At 37.6% G+C, this 21,861-nt stretch overlaps 2 protein-coding genes across 2 annotated transcripts in view; one reads left to right on the top strand and one right to left on the bottom strand.

Annotated features, from left to right (window-relative positions):
• The window catches only part of Slc18a2 (solute carrier family 18 member A2), a 34,426-nt gene extending 33,152 nt beyond the window's left edge, over positions 1-1,274 (top strand). The window contains exon 15 of the mRNA XM_059255836.1: positions 982-1,274. Within this exon, the coding sequence (XP_059111819.1) occupies positions 982-1,086 (105 nt within the window). The 3' untranslated portion in view covers positions 1,087-1,274. The remainder of the gene's footprint in view (positions 1-981) is intronic.
• Positions 1,275-6,591: 5,317 nt separating this feature from the next.
• Positions 6,592-21,861, bottom strand: part of Pdzd8 (PDZ domain containing 8) — a 65,363-nt gene continuing 50,093 nt past the window's right edge. The window contains exons 4-5 of the mRNA XM_059255826.1: positions 12,260-12,422; positions 6,592-8,959 (exon numbers count right to left, since the gene is read on the bottom strand). Of these exons, the coding sequence (XP_059111809.1) occupies positions 6,756-8,959; positions 12,260-12,422 (2,367 nt within the window). The 3' untranslated portion in view covers positions 6,592-6,755. The remainder of the gene's footprint in view (positions 8,960-12,259; positions 12,423-21,861) is intronic.

Below are 21,861 nucleotides of genomic sequence, written 5' to 3'. Positions count from 1 at the left end.
TATACATGGAGATGTGGTCTATGCAAATACACTATTCTACATAAAAGACTTGATCATCTGTAGATTTTGGTGGCTGGGGGTGTATACACTTTGGTCAAGTTCTTTAAGCCTGGGTGCCCATTTTCTCAATTTCCCATCTAGGTTTATTGTGAAGCTAAGGCTTCCATCTACTTGTAGCCATGTTCCTGACAGGATGCCAGCTGTATTATCTATCAAATTACTGCTTGGTTCAGCACACTGTCAGCAGGAATAAGGACTACAAGTACTTCTCATTGAGAGTGCTTTGGCAAAAAAAAGCATCATTTTTGTTTTCCTTTTGCAGTTATACTTATTTTTGGTTTAATTTTCAGAAACAAAAAAGGGCAGAGGACTTTTATGTGTATATTTGTGCTGAAAGAGGACAGCTAGGGTCTGGAGAGAGACGGTCTGAACATAACATTTGTGAACAAAGCCCTGGAATGTTTAACCTGGGAAACTATCTAAAAGGCCAAGGCAAAATGTGGCCTGAACATATTGTAAAACAATCTGTGTAGATGGTTACCATCAGAACAAGATCCACAATTGGAAATAATAGAGTGGATTTCAGTTCAGAATTCCTTCTATTTCCAACAAAAATTCCATTTAAACATCTTCATGAAGTACCCTGTTGTGGCAGTCTATAAAATGGAAGTTGGATGCAATGGGGTCCACAGCTCCCATCCTTCACAAGACTCTCAGTTTAACTTTTCTTAAATTTAATCCACCCATCCTTTTTTTCACAAGACTTAACTTCTACCTCCAACAGGCACAAAGAAAACATTATACCTAGAGACCACTTCACTTCTTGCCTATTACCTAAAACTTTTCACTAAGTGGAGAATTTGAGATCTTCAAGGCCAAGACATGGCAATTGCTTTCAAAATAGTAACCCTTAGCAGCAGTGGGTTAAAACAATCTTATCTTTACAAAACAGAAGTTAATGTACTTGCATTTTGCTTTCAGGCTATCCTCATGGACCACAACTGCCCCATTAAAACAAAAATGTACACTCAGAATAATGTTCAGTCATATCCCATCGGTGACGATGGAGAATCTGAAAGTGACTGAGACCCTCTAAAGCTGCCAAGTGCTTAACCGTGTAGCAGTGTTTCCAGTGAAGTAACCCGTGCAGAGCTGTCTCAGCCACATCATCCATTCCTGGCAAAGAGTAAAACAACCAAAGGTGATACTTTGTTTTCCATGGTTATGATCGACTGCCAACAGCCTTATAAAGAAAAAGCAGCTTTTCTAGGGGTTTGTATAAATAGTGTTGAAAACTTTATTTTATGTATTTGATTTTATTAAATATTATACAATATATTTTGACGAAATAGGTATATTGTAAATGTATAAATATTTGAATCCAAATCAAATATAATTTTTTAACTTACATTCATGAACACTTGGACAAAAAAAAATCTTATATTTTTTTCTGAATACTGGTAATGAGTGTTTAAAGCACACATTATCTGAGACTCTCCAACAAGAAACTAGAAGTTTGAGAAACAGAATCATGTAAGACAGCGCCGTTATGTAGCAACACTGACTGTGTTGTTATTTAATTTGTAATTAGTATCAATGTATTTATGAGTTAAAAGCTAGTCATTTCAAGCGCAGAAAACAAGAAAATATGTCAGCCATCTTTCAGACTTATTCATAAACCTTTGCTGGCATTAGTTTTCTACTATAACCACCCACTTGGAAAGGGATGGTTGTAAATTCTCTTTTCTGTGTCCTATTATCGGCAGCAATCATTAAAGCCAACAAGGAGTAAAAAGTAAATGATCTGAAAGCAGAGAAAAGAACCCAATTGTTGCTTTCTTTGAAAGATATATATTTGATGGTCTTATTGGGTGAAAATAAAGTATGTACTTTATACATTGTCAAGGTTAAGCATGGTATGATTTATCAAACCTAGTTCATGTTTTGGAAAAGGAAACAAGGCTATCAAGCTGCTATGTCAAAAATCAGACTATTACATCTTTCACCTGCTTGCAGGTCATCCAAGTGTTTTTCTAGAGATTTGTTAATTTTGAGTTGCTGTTATTTTTTAGACTCCTGAAAGTTGTTCATATAAATGTAGAAAAGAATTTCAAACAAAGATGAAGAAATGAAACTGTTCATGTCAAACATGATTATGTTAAGAAAGATAGGGTGGTCAGGACACTTTCCCTTTCTGAAGCAGAAAAAAATGTGTATGTGTTACTGTATCATCTTGTGTGCTGGGTAGAATAATTTTTCTAAGCATGACAACACTGATGTATCTTTTCAGTGTGCCACCTAATATTAGTGAACATTATCTATAATTGCTTTGTATGAGATTACAACCTTCCGGAATACAAACACAGTATAGAATATGTCTCAAATAGTATGTGTTAATTCTGCAGTTGTGAAATCATAAAAAAAAAAAACCTGTCAGTTTTGTTAAGCTGAATTGTGTTTGTGTGACCTTGGACATTAAGAGAACTTTAGGACAACAACCCCTCAACTTTACTGGCTATTACATATTCTTTAGGAAAGTGGCCAATACTTCTTTTGCTTTATGAAGCTTTTGGTGGGACCTTGGTGATTTGAAGTCTGGTGTGTTTGAGAGAAACAGGCTTTCTACTCATTAAACTACTGGACAGTCACACAGGTCTGCAATTCTGAAAGATGGCCTTAGAGGAACTCTCACATGACTGAAATCAGAAGGCGGGACTTAGACTTCACCAGGACAGCTTTAGAAGTAATGTGGTTAGAGAGGGCTTGTGGTTTTCCTTGCCCAAAATACCATATACAGTAATTGATGCTGATGTCATTTCAGTAAGAATGACCAGTAAAGGCACGCCAGTTACTCAACTCCAAGGGAAAGGTAAAATAAAAAATTTAGGACTGTTTGGAGAGCAAAAGATAACTTGTTTCTAAGGGGAAAGTAAAGACATTTATATGACTAATATCTTGGGTACACAAGCCTGAAAATAGAGTGTTTAAAACATACTGTGCATGTACCAGAAAAGGAACGTTTTTAAAGGGTAGAGGTGGCTCTTGTTTGTACTTAGTAACTCAAGACTCAAAAGTCTTAGTGAGGTAGCAATGGGTACTCAACTTTCTTTTGACTGCTAAGTGTATCTGTCCTGGTTGCACTTTAGCTACATTACTTAATAAACCTTCTTGAACACTGTGCTGTGCCTGCCTGTATTCTTTCATAAACCATTTCATCAATATTATTGTTGAAATAAAATACATAGATGTTGTTTTGGCTATAGATAGTTAATTAAAAAGCATTCTCTGTGTTTGCAGGCATCAGGCAAAAGTTACTCCAGGCTAGGGTGAACCATCCTCTTTGGCTTTCCACTGTTTGCTTTAAATGAAACATATGACTTGTTATATCCTATCAGTGTGGGAAAACAGTGAGTTGCCCTGGACTTTAACTCAAACATTGTTCTAATTGCTATGAACAGATAATTATCTGATGAAGAAAGCTGTAATACCTAGCCATCTGACAGAACAATGACAAATTGCTCTGGAAGATCCAGAAATTAGGATTATTTTGAATGGCGTACACATGGTAGTTTCCAGGATTAGGGTGGCTTGCTGTTTTATTCAGAACTTAAGGAATATCAAGGGATCAAAAAGGATGAAGGTAATACCCCCCCTTTTTTTGGGGGGGGGTAATGAAAACCATCACCTCAATTTAGAAATTATGATAATACATTTTTTAAAATTGAAGTGATTTCAACTATACTTTAGAGAACTTAAAATTTTGAACTCTATTGTCTTACTATTAGAACCAAATATGTTCAAATGTCTTTAAATTTTTTAAGATAGACTTTACTCTCAAAGTTTTAGGCTGTTTGTTTTTCTTAGAATGAAAAAGTATCTACAAAATAAGTTCTGGTATTATTGAATGAAGTTTGCTACTAAGAAATATATCACAGCTGGATGTGGTGGAGAATGCTTTTAATCCTAGCACTCCAGAGTCAGAGACATCTGTTGAGTTCCAGGACAGCCAGACCTATGGAGAGAGACTATCTCAAAAAACCAACACAATAAATAAAAAAGAAATATAGCATATTGTGATTGCAAAGTAATACTAAAATGTTGTTCATTTTGTCTAACCCAGTCATTCATCTAAATACCAATGAAGAGAATACACTTTAAATAGTCTAACTTTTTCTTTCCTGAGACAGGTCTTACTAAGAATAATCTACTTATTACCATACAACATTAGAAAAAAATCCATATATCTATTTCAAAAGGTAAGGAAGCAACAGTAAAAACTTGAATGCTTTTGCAATTTTGTTTAGTAAAAGTGAATTGTTAGTTTGTCTGCATGGCCAAATTATACCAGGCAATAATACCACAGAGATGAACCAATCACTTTGTTTTTAGATGTCATCAAATGAAGATATTCTTACTTTCCGTGGTAGTCTTTATTATTATTTTAGCTATTGATAACATAGCATGGCAGCAAGATTACATGAGTAATGTAATATAATACAATCTTTTAAACTGAAGCCTTATCCCTTACTATTGGGTATTTGGAGTTTCCCCTCCTTCCCTGCTCTAAAGTACAATTGTGATGCCTCTACTGTCTCTCCCAATAGAAAAATATTGCACTACATTAAAGGTATATTTTACAAACATAATTAGCAGCACTGTTGAGCTTTCCATGATTGTGGTTCTACAGAGATAAATACTTTAAAGCATGAGTAGATTCTTAGAACTAAAGCTTTGCATTATTTCTACAGCTCTTTCAAATGAATCAGTGCAGGAACATGCTTGGGCATCACTAAAACTTCCATGGTTTGATCCATAAACACACCAGCCACTTATGGACACATCACCCTCAGGGTAGCAATGGCAAGTTATTGTTTACAAGATGAAACATGGCTATACATCAGGCAGATTGTTTCAAGCATAAGATGTGAAACAGCATTTTAGCTTCTGGGATTTGTGGAAAGTCTTCTATTGTGGTGTTCTTTTAAATTGTGAGCATGCTTAAATAAACAGTGAAAAAGCAGGGGTGGGGTGGGGGTTACACAGATACAGTCTTTTCTATAAATCTGGCAAAGAAAAGTTTGTGTCCTAGTGTCCTAATATTTCACTTAATAACAGGAATGAGAGTTAGCTACTGAGTTTAAAACTGGAATAACTTTCTACACTCAACAATGCTTTTCTCATGTAAGTAATACCTTTTATTTTTACAGTTTTTTTACTGTTCAAAGCACTTTTGCAATTATGCTCCTGTTTTTCTCACAACAGCCCCATGAGGTAGAGTAAGTACCTTCGGAGATGGAGAAGTTGTGTGACCTTTGTTACCTGCCTATGGCTGCAGAGCTCACTAAAGAGCTTGACCTTAAACTCCTGGTGCAATTATACTATGAATTTTCCTGCAGCCAAAGAGCTGTTCCATAGTTTTAAATTCAGTTGGTTTATGTGTTATCATAGTAGTTATTGTAAAAGGGAAAAACACTTTCCTATTCTATAGGTTAAAGATAGATCAATAGGGGTCAAGCTCATATAGTTCTCTCAGTTGTGTGTTACCAGCATCCATTAGATGAACCCAGTACCACAGCAGGCCTTCATTTTTAGAGAACTAGTCCCAAGTCCTATGTATACCGTCTATTTTTATTTTTCTTTACAATGAATGAAGATGGTCTGAACTACTAAAGTATTCAGAATGACTGACATTCCTTTAAGGCCATAAGATGCCAAATGATGTAGTAAACATATTCTGTATAATTGCCCTCCATATCATATTCCTACATTAGATTTTTTTCAAACAAAGCCAGTTATCAATGCAGCCATTTTCAGAACAAGTCCTGTGAAATTTTAAATAACCTATGGGAGAACCAAAGATGAAAAATCATCATGAGTGTTCATAACTTCCATTTAAAAGGAAAGCATCAATATTTGGAAGATATTTCAAAATCCTACTGGTTACTGTTCTTCAGTAATAAAATCTTGCTATCATCTCTACAAAATTCTTGACCAACTAGATTCTCCATTTATCCTCTATTCAATGCAACCTCTTCTAGCTAATTACTATAATTTTACCATACTTCAACTGTGTAAGAGCTTTAAAAAAAAATCACAGAAGCATAAGAAACAAGCAATATATATATATATATATATATATAAAATAAACTAAATCAGCATAACATTTTAAAGCTGTAGGGTCCGCTTTCATTTATATTTGGCAACAACAACAAAATAAAACAAAAATTCCCCAAACCCCATATAACAAAAACCTCAAGCAAGTACAGCTGACAAACCTCAAAACAGAAGAAAGAAGATTCAAACCTGTTCCTTCAATGATTACTGTTGTCAATTTAGGCATGCAACAAATTTGCTGTTATAACCGTGATGAAAATGAGAATGAAAATATTTCAGGAATCTGGACAGGATCTTACTTAACACTAATTCAAAAAACAGGAGGAAAATGAAAAGAAAAATGACAGTGAGACATCACCCACACATAAGCACAAAGTTAGCTTACATAATTAGAAAAGGTTAAAAATAAATTAATAAAACCCAATTCCAAGTATAAACCCCAAACCATTAACTATAAACACAACCTAAAACAACCAATTAGGTGAGCTTGTCATGTTTCTGCTGGGAAACCAACTTTTCATTCTTATACAAGTAACTGTAGCAGCAGGCCAAAGTGCACCATGAGAGAACTGAAACATGGCTGTACCCGTGGCACTCCAGACGCATTTTGTCCCCAACCACTTGAAAGTTTAAATAGTTTGTTACACAGACTCAGATGGGCCAAACAAGTCATCCGAGATGCTGCTGAATGGCTGAGAGTCTATCAGTTGGCTTATTTCACTATCAAGGTCTTCTTCTGTATCATCTGTGTACTTGTTTATTTTTTTCGAGTGCTGGTCTAAAGACAGGCTTTCTAAGGTTTCAATATCTTCAATGCCTGCTCTATAGTGGATCATCAGAAGTGTCAGAGCTTGTAGTCTTTCACCTGATTTAGCCAAAGCAGCAGAAAGAAGTGATTTTTTCCTTGTATCAGTTGTTTCCTTTTCTTCTCTAACAAGGGAATTATTGTGTTCCAACTCCTGATCAATTTCATTCTGCAGTTTATCCAGCATGAACTCTAGCTTTTGGATCCTTTCTTCTGTGGGCAAGCCTCTATACAGATCACGGCCGATTTCTTTAACTGCAATGAAAACACTGTCATCCAGCCCACCTTCCTTTCTCACTAACTTTATTCCTGCACTGTGTCCTCGTTTGGAAGGACTGTTGGGACCACACACCTCTGTGTCACTGCCTTCATTGTCTGATGTGTTGGGTGTGTGCTTTGGTGATGGTTCCACAAGATCTGTTCCTGGTTCAGAAAGGCGAGTTTTAGAGACTTGACGCAAATTTAGTAAACGTGAGCTAGTATTAATAATGTGCCTTGTCAAACCTGTTGTTTTATGGACTGACTTGTTGGCTTCCATCTCAACACGAGGAGGAAGGCCCACAAGTGGTTCCTGTCCTTCCAGCCTGAGGTTTTTCAGGGTCCGGTCTAGTCTCCTCTCAGTTGCTCCACAAAGAGGCGTCTCAGCTAGACACTTTTCTTGACATTTTTTATGACAAACATAAGCACAGAACATACACTGGGAAGCAGCTTTTGTCCAGACTTTTTTCTTACAGTAATCACACCAAGTTGGGTTTTGGAACTGAGTATCTTGGAAACTATGTTTATTTTCTGACAAACTCATCTGTCCCACAAAATGCTCCTCTTTAGGGAGTGTAGAAACTTCCTCAACCAAATGGAGTTCTTTTTCTTTCTCTACATTAGGAACTATGTGGTGGTCTGGTTCTCCTTCCTTCAAATATTTGAAATGAATAGTAATGTCACCAAAACAAAATTTGTCATTGAAGCCCTTTTGCATACTCAGATTGCGTAGTGCAGTTCTAGTGACCATGGCCTTAGGATCAGGGGCTTCCAGTCTGAACTTTGAAAGGTATTCCATGTTTGATGTAGCTAGGCATCCTAAGGCCACCTCTTCAAGTTTTAAACTAACATGCCCCAAACAGATGAGGCCTCCTAACTTGAAAGGATCCCTGCACCACAGTGCAATGTTCAGGTACCTGTGGCAGGCTTCTATGTCAAACAAACAGGATGCTCTGGTTCTTGACCACTTTCCTACCTTATTACGATAAAGAACCTCTGATGATTCCCACATCTGATGGTCATCTGAAGTATCCTTAGGAGGACCAGAACTTTCGGAAGTAAGATCTTTCACTACTTCTTGCTTTGCTGAAGACTGCTTACCTGCTGCCACATCTTCTCCGTGATCCATGTTCTTCACTTGCTTTTCAGCAGGTTTCTCTGCAGGAGGAGAAGGGAGCAGCACCTTCTCTGGTTTTTCAACAGTGTCCAGGTCTGCCTGAGTTGGGGTGTCAGTGGAAGGCAAAGGAATTTTCACTTGTGGCCGTGGTGGCACAGGGGGTTTGAAAGCGGGTCCTTGGGGTTTGGATACTGGTGCTGCTTCTGTGGCCTCTGAAGTTTTTAGAGCCGATGGTTTATTTCCTTCTTTAGATGGAAGTTTTTGTGGTGGTGGATGGATTCCTGAAACTAATTTACGATTTAAAACTGGGGATATAGCGCCAAGGGGTTTAATAGAAAGTGTTGTTGGAGTGCGTTTGGGACTGTGACTTAATGGTTGTGCCTCCTCTTTGAGCTCTGTTTGTACTCTGACATCACTTGCCAAGTCTTCAAATTCAGAATCAAGGTCTCTATTTTCAGTATCCACTGGCAACCCAGCAGCTTCCTCTTCATAACCTGGCTGGCAGGAGCTTGACAAAAAGTTTTCTTCCAACTGGCCCAAACTGTCTTGCGGTAGTACCGCCCCTTGGTTACTCTGCCCAACAGGTCTTTGGTAGTACACCAGGACTCGGTCACCAGCCTGCTTGATGAGCTTTAGCACTTGCAGTGTTGATGTGATTTTCACACCTGGTTTAAGATTCAAAAGGGAAAGCATGTAAATTACTGCAATAAAACCTGCCTGCACTGTCATTACCTCAGGATTATTTAATAATTGGAAGAGCAATAAGAAAACCTCAAAAAAATTTTACTTAAATTTTGAATTGATCAGTGCATGGTGCCCTAGAAATACTCTGTTACCTAGATGATACAAAAACCCTGAGCAGCTGCTAATTCCTAATGGCTTCCCATTCTCTCTTGGCTTAAACAATAGTATATCTCAGCTGAATGGTTGAAGTGAGCAGAAACCCACTGAAAGAGGTTTAATAAAGGATAAACCACACTTTAAATGATGGAAAGCTGTCATTTTACTGAAGGAAATTCTCAAATAACTCCAGGGTTTACAAGCAAATGATACAAATTTAGAAACCAAATCTGAAGTAAATGTAACAAAACACTATACTATAAATAACAGACCCTTTCACAGATCCTGTTGATTAGCCATATACATGATTATCAACCTTTTTAAGAATGAAAGAATAAGAGGTAAGCTGCTTTATAGTTAAACAAGTTGATTACAATGCACATTGTCTTGTCCTGATTACAAATCAACTTGCTACCGCCCTCTTAACCCATTCCTGGAGACAGCAGACTCCCATGTCCCCTCATCTGTCAACCCCAACTCAGAGCTTTGGTCCTTTGGCCTTGGGTGTTCTGATTTTCCCCCTCCTGACCATTGGCCCCAACTACAGTCAAAAACAGCTTTTAACTGCAATGTTTCAACAGACCTGTTCTGCTTTGGTGCCATGCTGTCAGGTTTTCCAGTGGAATTCTGAGCTTCCTCACGGGGCTCTTCCTGACCAAGTTAGCTTAGCTCTACTACTTCTATCCAAGAATACTATGTCCCAGAAGCACAATAGCTTGACATATGCACAAGTGAAGCATCATCTAATGAGCTCTAGTAAGCATACAAAAGCATCACCCCAATCCCACCTCTTTATTTGTGCTTTGGGAAACTTGCCCTCATCTCAGCTCAGGTATTTTGTGGAGGTGGTCACTATACCAGGGTTTGCCCACCTCAGTCTAGAATTTGGATTTTTCTTTCAGGGTATTTCAAATATCTTTCAGGGTATTTTAAACATGCTCAGAAATTTAGAAAGCAGCAAAAATAATTCTATTATTGAACCTGAACATAACATTTTGCCAATCTTATTTCCACTTTTACTAATCTCCTATTACTGAAACTATTGTAAATCCAAATGAATTACAATTAATTTATTTAAGAAATACCTATTAACATAGGGCAAAAGTTTATGACATATTAAAAGAAATAAAGAGTTACTAAAAATATACTGTAGGAACTTAATTTGTGTGCCAGAGTTTAGACAAGGGGTATATATTTATTTATATAGGGAGGGGCACTAAAAAACAGTTTCTGTGGTGCTGGGGAGATGGCTTTGGCAGTTAGGAGTGCTTCTCTTTCAGAGAATGATGTTTGATTCCTAACACCCACATTGTGGCTCATAATCCTCTGTACCTCCTGTCCCAGGAAAGGTGACACCCTCTACTGGCCTCTGCAGACACTGTAAGCATTTGGTGAATGGATATACATGCAGATAAAACATGCATACATGTTAAATAAAAAATAAAGGTTTTTTTTTCTATTATGTTTGAAACATTAGCAATAAATATGTACTATATATGATCTTTTAACCAATAAAATGTTTGTACTTTTATGAATGTTGGATATCTTGAAAAGGTAATTTTTGCTTTTTTCTCTGTAAATATTTGTATGGCTTGGACTTATTTATTTTGGATAATAGGTATTTGCTACCTGTGTAATTGAAAACAGAACTTAAAAGGCACATTTAAAAGTTAAAGAGATAATTACAAATAACCTGTAGTTAAGACCAAAACAGAATATGTATTAATGAAAAATCATTTATATTGAACCATGGTTTTAGCTGTGGGAAACAAACTTTTTATATTTATATATAGAGCTATGTAATGGATGATGTCTACTTTATGTCCTCCTAGGTGTCCATGAACTAGGAGGACTAGAATGACCTGGGAAGCTTGTTTGATATGCAGATTCATGCCAGGTAGTGGTGGAGCATGCCTTTAACCCCGGCATTTGGGAGGCAGATCTCTGAGTTCAAAGTCAGCCTGGTGTACAGAGTGAGTTCCAGGTCAGCCAGGGCTACATAGAGAAACCCTGTCGGGATGGGGGGGGGCGGGACAAAACACACACCAAACAAACAAAAAAGTAGAGAGAAATGCAGATTCTTAAACTCTACTTCAGGTTTTCTGAATCAGAATGACTTCTGAATACTACTGCCTGGTGACTGTGGTGTGAAAGGCATTGTGCATGTCACAATCAGAGGGATTCCCACACGAAAATGCTAACTTTACTGGCCTCCAGGTGCACAACTAAATCGTTTTCATTATCTTAATGTCAAGATGGATTTGAAGCAAAGGCAGAGTTTCTCTAATATAACCAAGGATAACTACTTTTTTATTGGAACCTGCTCTACTTTATTGTCTTAGCCATGAAAGAACGCACTGTATTCTTCTTAAAAGAGTAATAATTATATCTAGTTTTATGTGTTCAAAGCCTACAACAGCTGGGCCAGGTACTATGCAGTCTGAAAAGGCTTGGATTACTTCTGTGCTGCTGTGCACAGTTGAGTTCTATTGCTAGGTATATACACTTAAGCAAATAACTTGCCTTGGTTTTTATTTTTATTATTCACAACAATCCAGCTGACAGGAAGATATGCAATATACAGGTTACATATTTACCCTAGATTTGGGGTGGATTCTGAATAACAGCATATTGACAAACCACTGGCCTTTTATATAATATGGAGCTTCGAAATAGTATTAGGTGTACCCTTCCCCTTAGGCAAGGAATATTAGTCTCTCGCCTATTAATTTTAGAGTCCTACAACAAGATGTGAGTGGTGCTAATATCAGCATATTTAGGGTCATAGTGGTGATGGATGTACAAGAAGGGATGACTTGTTCTTGATTTTTACATTCAATAATAAGCATAAAGGAGAAGATAAGAAGGGGAAGAAATTTAGAGACGTTCTAGTTAAAGTAGTCTAAAGATGAAATATGTTAAAGATTTAGAGATTAGGACTAACCTGGCAAACATTTTACAAGCATGTTAAGGTATCTTTTACAATTCTGTTTATAATGAGGTTCTTCTGTTATAAAACTAGCAGATGCTTGTTTCAGATATAGGGAGAAGGAAGAAAGAAAAACCCTCCAACCTATTTTGTAGTTCTTCTGTACACATAAGCTTTACTTTACAGTTATAATTACCTCCAATAGCAATGAGCCGATCTCCTCGCTGAAGATCTGCAATTGCAGCAGGTGAGTTTGGGGCCACGGTTTCAATTATGACATGCCCAGCATATCCATCAGTTGACTGAACAAGACGAAGTGTAAGTCCAACACTTTGTAAATTCCCTTTTATTAATTCAACCTTTGATAAAGGGTTAAAAAAAGGAAAGAAAACATTGAGATATCAGCAATACATTTGAGAACATCCCAGTCAGCAATGACTTTTGAAGCATGATGACTATGATTACAGATAAGTGAGAGATGAAGCCATTACTGTAACAATATAAATTAACATACTTCCAGATTATGATGACTTAAATGTAGTCATAAATGTAGGTTGCTTATGCTCCAGTGTATGGCTGCATACCATTGTGCACGCAAGCAACAGCAACTGGACCAAGTAGATTATTCTTTAAAAGGAGGAACAGGAGATGATAATGAAGTGTAGTCAGATGATTTCTTGTGTCCCGGCCTGCTGGTGGTCAGGACTAATCACTCCCCCTTGCGTCCCCCAAGTAAACACACAGAGGCTTATATTAATTATAAATTATAAATGCATGGCCATGGCTCAAGCCTTTTGTTAGCTAGCTCTTATATCTTAAATTAGGCTATTAATCTATGAATCATGGCTTTACCTGTGTTCCATTACATGTTGCTCCTTGGGCAGCTTGCTGGCGTCTCTCGCCTTAAATTTCCTGCCTGCCTCTAAGTTGCCTTGCCATAGGCCAAACAGCTATTATTTATCAACCAATCAGAGCAACACATATTCGCAGCGTACAAAAAGACATTCCCCCATCACTTCTCCTTTTTCTGTCTAAACAAAATGAAGGTTTTAACTTTAAACTATTAAAATTACATATGACAAGCCGGGCGGTGGTGGCGCACGCCTTTAATCCCAGCACTCGGGAGGCAGAGCCAGGTGAATCTCTGTGAGTTCAAGGCCAGCCTGGTCTACAAAGCGAGTTAAAGGAAAGGCGCAAAGCTACACAGAGAAACCCTGTCTCGGGGGAAAAAAAAAAATTACATATGACAAAACAGTTACCAAGCAAGAATTAGTTACAATATCTAGTCTATTTGTATTTTGTAAAATTAAAGAAAATATTCTATGTATCCTATATTTGTGAGTCTAAAGTTTCATATCTACTTTACCTCTTATCATAACCAAGGAAAACCATAATTATATCTAGTCTTCAACTACATCAAAGACCTCAGAAGGATATAATATTACCTAAGTAAAGAGCACTGTAAGCAACTTCCAAAAATCTAAAATGACAGAGACAGCTGCCTGCCGGGACAGTTATCCAAAGTTCCTCTGTAACGTTGGGGCATCCATTTTCAGCCCATAGGCCTAGTCTCTCAGTCACTTCTCTCTGTGTCCTGTAGAATGTCTGGCAGTTTCTTCTGCAAAGCAGGAACCTAAAGGGCCATTTTATCTTACAACTGTTCTATTATATGTAATTTTACTATGTTGAAGTTAAAACTTTCCTTTTAAATAGAAAGAAAAGGGGAAATGATGGGTGATGGTGCTCTGTATGCTGTGAATGTGTTGCTCTGATTGGTTGATAAATAAAATGCTGATTGGCCAATAGCCAGGCAGGAAGTATAGGTGGGATAAGCAGACAAGGAGAATTCTGGGAAGAGGAAGGCTGAGTCAGGAGATGCCAGCCCGCCATCTAGGGAGCATCATGTAATGGCACACAGGTAAAGCCACTGAACACGTAGTGACATAGATTAACAGAAATGGGCCGAGTTTAAGTGTAAGAGCTAGTCAGTGGTAGGCCTGAGCTAATGGCTGAGCAGTTTTAATTAAATAAGCCTCTATGTGTTTACTTGTGTCTGAGCAGCTGTGAACGGGTGGGACACAGGAAAACATTCAGCTACAATGAAGTTAGGATAGGAACATGTTGTGGGACAGTCTGGGTGAGGAGCCATTGGCTGCTGGGGAGAGAGTTATTTTTCTTTGGGTGTGTGGCCATCATGGCAGTTTACCCAGGCTCCAGTGGATAGCCAACACCCATCTATTTAGGATGAGCACTACCTGGACTCAGTGAGTTATTAAAAGTTAAGAGGACATGAAGTTGGGAGAGAGAATGTATTGGGGAGGGTCTGAAAAATTGGAGGAGGGAGTGGGGAGAGAATGTGATCAAAATATCTGGTATACATGTATGAAATTCTCAAAGAATAAAAATATATTAAAAAAAAGAAGACATGAAGGTGGGAGAGGGAAGGAAGTATGGGAGGCAGTCGTCTTGGGAGAAGTGGGAGAGAGGACTGGGGCTGAATATGATCAAAATATGTACATCAAATATCAAAATATATACATTCATGAAATTGTCAAACAATAAATAACACAATGTATTCAATATGTCTTTTTAAAGTAACCACACCTATAGTAAAACATTTGGAAGTAAAGAAACAAAATAAAAAGAAAATCACTCCTAATCATATGATCTAGAACTACTGTTAGAATTTGCATTTGCTTATACTTTAATACAAAACTGTGAATTGTGTCAAAACTGAGACATGGTGAATACAATTATATACTGTGAATATAATTCTGAATACTGCTTTTCTCAAATTCAGTGGGAGTAATCCATGTCATTAGATGGGCTTTGGAACTCTACTTTTTATAGTATAGAATTAGATTTCTACTTTCAAGCAACAACGCATCAAAAATATTAAGGGGCTGAAGAGCTGGCTCAGCAGTTAAGAGCACTGGCTGCTCTTCTAGAGATCAGGGTTTGATTCCTAGCATCCACATGGTGGCTCACAACTGTCTGTAACTCCAGTTCCAGGAAACATGTTTCCTTCTGGCTTCTGCAGACAATGCACAGACACTGATCTAGGTGAAGGCAAAACACCCATATACATCAAATAAAAACTTGGATGAGGCCATCATTTAGTGTGGTGATATTTTATCTGTGTACCCCAATAAAGTTTATCTGAGGAGCAGAGGAAAAAGCCAGCCACTATAGTAAACACAGAGGTCAGGCAATGGTAGCACACACCTTTAATCCTATCACTTGGGAGGCAGAGATCCATCTGTATCTCTGTGAGTTCAAGACCACAATGGGAACAGAGCCAGGCGTGGTGGTACATACCCTTCATTCCAACACTAGTTAACCATAAAGGTCTGAAGGTCTGTACAGGCAGAGAAGAAGTGACAGAGCTTGGAGGAAGAGGAAGTGATATAGCTGGGCAGAGAGAGGAAATGAGATGGCAGAACAGAAAAACATATAGGCATGGGTCTCTTTGGCTGAAGATTTCCAAGTGGTGAGAACGTGGCTGGCTTCTTTCTACTTTTCTGATCTCTCGGTTTTAACCCCAATATCTGGCTCCAGGTTTTTTATTAATAAGACCATTTAGCAATTTGTCTACAATTTAGGGTTACAGTTTTGGCACTATTGGGAAATTAAAAATGTCTAGATGATATCAGTTGACTTGAGACTGTAATCCTGATTATAACAGAGTTGGCTTTACTAGAGAAAAGCACTACAATGGACCTATCAAATCCTACAATTCTGTTTAATCTAATAAAAGATCCTATAGTACATTATCTTTCAATAAATATAAGGAATATACAAAGTCTACCTATTTACTATGTTTCTGAAATTTCAGTGTTTTTTTTTAAAGAAAAAGAAGGAATAAAATCAACATTATTAAATGCTCATTATATGCCTATTATAGATACTAACATTTCCAATACTTCCTGCTTAGGGAATCATTTCTGCCATCCTCCAATCTTACATATGGTTGTATAGTAGGCACAGCCATGCATATCACATAACATAGTTCTACTGCCTTGCCTTGATGGATGGTCTAGGGATACTAACTCATCCAAGCTGGACCAGCATTCCCACCAATATTTGCTTAGAAGTAGATTAGACCAACACCAGAATGATCCTTGGAGATTCATTATTTTGGTTTTTTTTTTCAAAGATAGAATCGAAATGTTGCTTTTTATTAATTCCTCAGAATTATAACTCATTAAAAACTAAGTAGCAGTACTAATACATCTAACTCAGTCACTTCTGAGTCATGTTTCTTGTTTATCTTACACCTGTATACTGGGAGTATAGAAAACGAACATGGACAAGAATATGCTTCTCTTTATGATTTGTACTAATGGAGATAGTAGGTTTACCAATTATGGTTGTGACTTCTCAAGGCAGTGGATGATAAAAACAAAACAAAACAAAATCTATCCATATAGATCTTTCAGCAGGCATGCTGTTTTCTATTTGGATAGACAGCAATTAGTTCCTAGCCTGGTTGCAATCTGTGCTCTGTAATCATGAGCAAACTGAACTGACAACTGGTATTCAGTCAAACAGTTACATTTCTAACATATTTGTTTGCCAAGTATATAAATGTTTACCTTGCAAATAGTTAAATTTATGCAATATAAAAGTTGTTCTAGTTTCAGAAATCTTAAAAACATTCTTATTGCATTTATTCATTGTATGTGTGTGGAGGTGGTACACATGTGGAGTCAGAGAAAAACTCCAGGAGGGTCAGTTCTCTGCACCATGGAGGAGGTCCTGAGATCACACTTAGGTTGTCAGGTTTTAGTCACAGAGCCATCTTGTCAGCCCTAGTTTTAGAAATCATGACCTCTCAATTATAATTCAGAACTTAGAAATAAATGTTTAATAATAATGATAACTGTCTAAGTCCTTGAAATCCAGAATTAAATTGCTCATAGTTTCATAGCATTACAGTTTAACCTATTCATAATTTTTTATGAAGTAAAATTGCAGAAGAAAACTTTTATGTCCTGTGGGGCGTTTACCCAACCACCCCCACAGTTCCCCAGAGTTTTCTTGAGTGCGAGCAGCAGGAAATATTAGATAGAAGGATTTATTGCGGAGAATATCGCGGAGATAAACAGATAGAAAATAAAGGATAGCCTCGAGAGGGCCTGGAACCTATTCCAACGGGCCCCGACTGTCTCTGCGCCAGGGTTTTTATAGAGACGCCAAGGGGTGGAGCAAAAGACCTCCTCCCCCAGCACAGCCAAGTGCAGACCATCCCAGACACCTGCACTCAGGCCCGTGGTCTAATCATCCTCTATGAGGACCTGCTGGGTAAAGCCACGAGGAACCCGAGAACGGGCTCCCACAGGTCCCCCTTTCTTAATATATAAAAAATAACTAATAATGGCTTACAGCAATCTCCATAGCTGTTATACCTCCCAATATGGGAGTAGAGGATGATAAAGATGGCATTTCTCTTTTGAATTAGGTCCAAGGTGACTACAGCAGTCTTAGCTGCCTCAAGCCCTTTTTAAGCCAAAAACTCTTAAGGTGACTACAAACTTAACGAATCCCTTAGCTTCATCATTACCATTAACAGGTTAACATAAATATTGCTATACATAGTCACAATTCTCTCAGTCTTACAACTCAAAGCAAACTCTTAACAGAACCATTTGAATTAGCATATATGGTGCTATATATAGTTAACAATTTTCTCCGTCTTACAACTTTAACTCAATCATTTGAATTTTCTTGTTAACAGAACATAGGAAAAACTTCGATGTATTCACATCTAACTTAAATATTTCCTTAACTCCACAAAACCAGGGTGCATTAATATCAATAGGGTTCTGCAAACATAATTCAATCTCATAGCTCCTCCTTTTCTTTATAATTTTTTAAACAAAATCTAAAACCTAGTTAGAAGAACCCAAACTCATACAATTCCTACAAACCCATATTGAAAAGCAATCTTCTCAATCTAACCATTAACACTTTGAAAACTTAGCAAAACATCCAAAAGCAGTTTCTTAATAAAACTCTTTACACTTTAAAAGTAGTCTCTTAATATACATTTCTTACTAACAAAAACATGACATTAATCCCTCAAACAACTTTTGAAATTAGACTAAGAAATATTAACTCTCCCCCTTTTCTTTATAATTTAAGCAAAATCTCAAGCCTAGTTAGAAAACCCAAACTTCTGTTTAAACAGTTCCGTTTGTAACACAAAACCAGTTCTGTATGTAATCCCATTTTTACATAAACAGTTCCACAAAACAATTCATGAATCACCAGTTAATAAAGCATATATGCATACACAAAACTGCATCTTGATTCTAGGTAGAAATAAATTTCTTCATTTAAACAGTTCCATTTTTAACCCAATTCCAGAAAACAGTTCCTAGGTCATTACTATAAGTAAACTCAATTGTCCCATTGCAATGAAATCTCTATTCATTTTATTTCTTAAGTCCCAAAATTCAAATGATAAATTCTGGTACTAGCCTTCCAAATATGAAGAAATCCATAACCAAAATCTTTCTGTAGTTTTATCTCATTTTAAGTTCAAAAAGTTCAAACAAGAAATAAATTCTGGTATCAGGCTTTCACTTCCAAATATGAAGAGACATTTTTCAACCAAAACTTTTTGCTGTTAAAAATTTTAGTTCAAACAAGCGTCTCTGAACTTATTCTCAAGCCAGAGACCTTTTTAGGTACAGTAGTATTCTAAACCGCACCGTTTTTGATGTTAGCTCAGGTTTTTCTGTGTTGCATCGATTTTCCACGGATCTCAGCTGCAGATGCCTTGTTGTGCTGGTTCTCGCGTCCACCATTCTTAGCTTCTTAGCGGCTTCTGGAGCTTTTGAAACCATTCAGACTGCCTACTTTGCAGTCTGCTGGGACACTAACCTTCTGTGTCTCGGGTTCTTTCACCATATACATTAGGAATAGATTCATGTTTAACATTTACACTTTCTTACAAATTCACATATAACATTTTTTGCATTTAGATTCACATTCAACATTTACGTGTTTTTACAAACTCACATATAACACATTAACATCTACTTATTTATACTCCTTAAGGAAACTATAGAACTACTTTAGCAAATATGTTTCTTATTACTTATATATTTCTTATATTCATTCCATCTTGTTCTTATTTAAACTTACATTTACTGCTAACATCTTTACTTCTTACAAGCTTATCACTACATGTCTTAAGACTACCTTAGATACTTCTTGCAAGCTTATATTCTTAGAGGATCTATAGATCTATTTTACAAACTTATATAGGGCTACCATTAGCATATATTTAACTTAGCAAACACCTAAAGATTTTTTTAACACAGATCTAACAAGAGAATTTTTATAAACTTACATATCTTATTTTCATCTTTTTCTATTTCTTACTCTTAATTATTATCACTATCTCTATTAGAAAGATTCTTAACTAGACAGGAAGTATGTACATCATTGCTAACGTTTAGAGTTTATAGTCAGCTTTGTTATAAAACACTGGGATTTAGTGAGTGTTGTTGTTATAGAATTGTGATAGTTGTTGCTAGGGGACTGTAACCTTCCCAGGATGACGCCACACTCCAAAGTTGCCAGTTCTCTCAGCCGTTCCGGACCGGCAGAGATGCACTGTCAGCGGTCGACGGTTTTTAACTAGAGGCTGTCCCTTCACCCAAATTCATAATATTTCCCCTAAGTACTTCAATTCAGACAAACATTTCTATTATAGCAGTACTCTTGGTTTGCTCTACCGAAAAAACTTCATTTCATACTGAGGGTGAAATTACCATATTTAGCTGCTGTAAGGTCTTTGCCAAATACCGCACAGCTATTAGGTGATATAAAGTATTTTTCCAAAGGAGCTAGTAAAGCCAAAAGCGGCACAGCTCCGAACTCTATTTCCTCACTGTTTGCATTAACCAGTGACAAAACCTCAGAAACACTAATTGAGCCACTTTCATTCTGGTTCCATTGTAGGAACATCATTGGAGCTGACCTTTCTTAGTTCCAAGCTCCTTACGAAACGCTCCGGTAATCACCGAGCTTCATTCTCCTCTTGTGAAAAAACACAAACATGTCCTAGACCCCATGTTAACACAGGACTAGTACCCTTCCACAATCCTGAGCAGGGATCTTTCTATTTCTCATTACCCTCAGCTAAAGGACCAGGAAGATTGGAGTGAGCTCTAATATGGCCCACAAAGCATGGCAGCTTTCTTTTGTAGATAGCATAAGTTTCCTTCATATCTAAGACAACGTTCAGTGTATAAACTGCTCTCTCTTGCTTTAAGGATTTTAAAGTGGCTTGTTTGATCTTATAGGTAGCTTTCTGTCATCCAACTACCGTTAAAACTTTGCACAGCTATTAGGGTAAATAAGTCATTTTACCAACCCCCAAACCGCGAAGTGCCTAGTTCCGTATCCTTTCAATGTTTCATTGGAACTGACACTTAAACTCTTAGATGATTTTCCTCCTTATTCTTTTAAAAGCTGTATTTTAAAGTTTACCATGAACGTATTTTCGAGCTGACAAAAGTGTTTCAGGGCAATATCGCCATCTTTAGCAGAAAAACTACCTTTCCCAGAATGCATTTCCCTTATATCAGTCCATACTAGTATCAGTCCCTTAAATCAGTCCTTTATATCATTTCCCTTATATCAGTCATTTCCCATAGTTCTTTTTGGGTCTGAGAGTCAACTTTTAAGTTCTTTTTTACCAGACTTGCTTACAAATTCTTGCCCGGGAGGTTTGAACAAAGTTTTTTGCTTTTGCAACGAGAGATTTGAACAGGCATTTTACATTTTCAATTATGGGACATTGGGAGGTTTCTGGTCTCTCCTCAGCTGGCTTTAACAGGTGTCTCTCCTTTAATTGACACTGGCCCCCAAATCAGAACTGCACCTGCCTCGTTAGCGCGCATTGAGGTGGGCAATTTCTGATAGCAACTTTCCTCGGGGCTTGTGTTTGTCTTAGCCAGTCAGTGAAAAACAAGATCATGCACTACAGCTTTTCCATAGCTCTTTCGGAGAGATTTTCTCCCACTGATTTATCTCATTTTGCTTGTTCCTTCCTTCCCCAGATGCAGAGCTTCAAATATCTGCGGCTCTGTACCTCTGCTAGCTGCCCTTGGAAGTAGGGGCTTTTTTTTTCTCCCCAATCCGCCTCAAATTCTAGCAGCTTTTTTAGGTCATATATTTTTCTGGGGAGGATTATGTCCCTTCTGTTTCTTCGGAGTGTTTTTCCCAGACAGTTCCCAGTTTGGTCTCAGTTTATCCCCTCTACCCCAGAAACAGTTTCCGACACTATAGTGGCGGCTTTCCCTGCTCCTGAAGGTAGGGGCTTTTTGTCCGTTTCTGTTTTCGGGGTCTGTGTGGTTTGCGTACAGACTGAAAATCTAACAAGGGAGGTTTTTGCCATTTCTAAACTCCCATTAGGACAGGTGTTTTGCCTTATCAGACCTTCACCTGGCCCAGTCCCCCAGTGGGTTGCATTTGCTTGTCTGGGTGCTCAAGGACAGAGCTTATTCCAGAGGCAATCACCCCTCAGGGCTACACTCCCTCATCTCATGGGAGTCAGTTGAAACAAAGCTTTTCTCTAAGAGGTGCTTTCTCTGACAGAAAAGAAAGCTTTACTCCTGGATAGTTCTGTTCTGCCCTGGCTGGGCTCTTTCCCCAGACAGCGTTCTGACTCAGCAGCACGACTGCTTCAGACACAGTTCAGCTTTACTGTTTTCCCAGAAAGGTCCTTTCTCTGATAGAAAAGTTTTTTTCTCAGATTTCTTTTTTTGCAGCAGTGGACCT

The sequence above is a fragment of the Peromyscus eremicus genome, chromosome 1 (assembly GCF_949786415.1).
Source record: "Peromyscus eremicus chromosome 1, PerEre_H2_v1, whole genome shotgun sequence".
Taxonomy (NCBI): domain Eukaryota; kingdom Metazoa; phylum Chordata; class Mammalia; order Rodentia; family Cricetidae; genus Peromyscus; species Peromyscus eremicus.
Note: the sequence above shows the minus strand (reverse complement) of the source record. Positions and strands in the feature narration are given on the sequence as shown.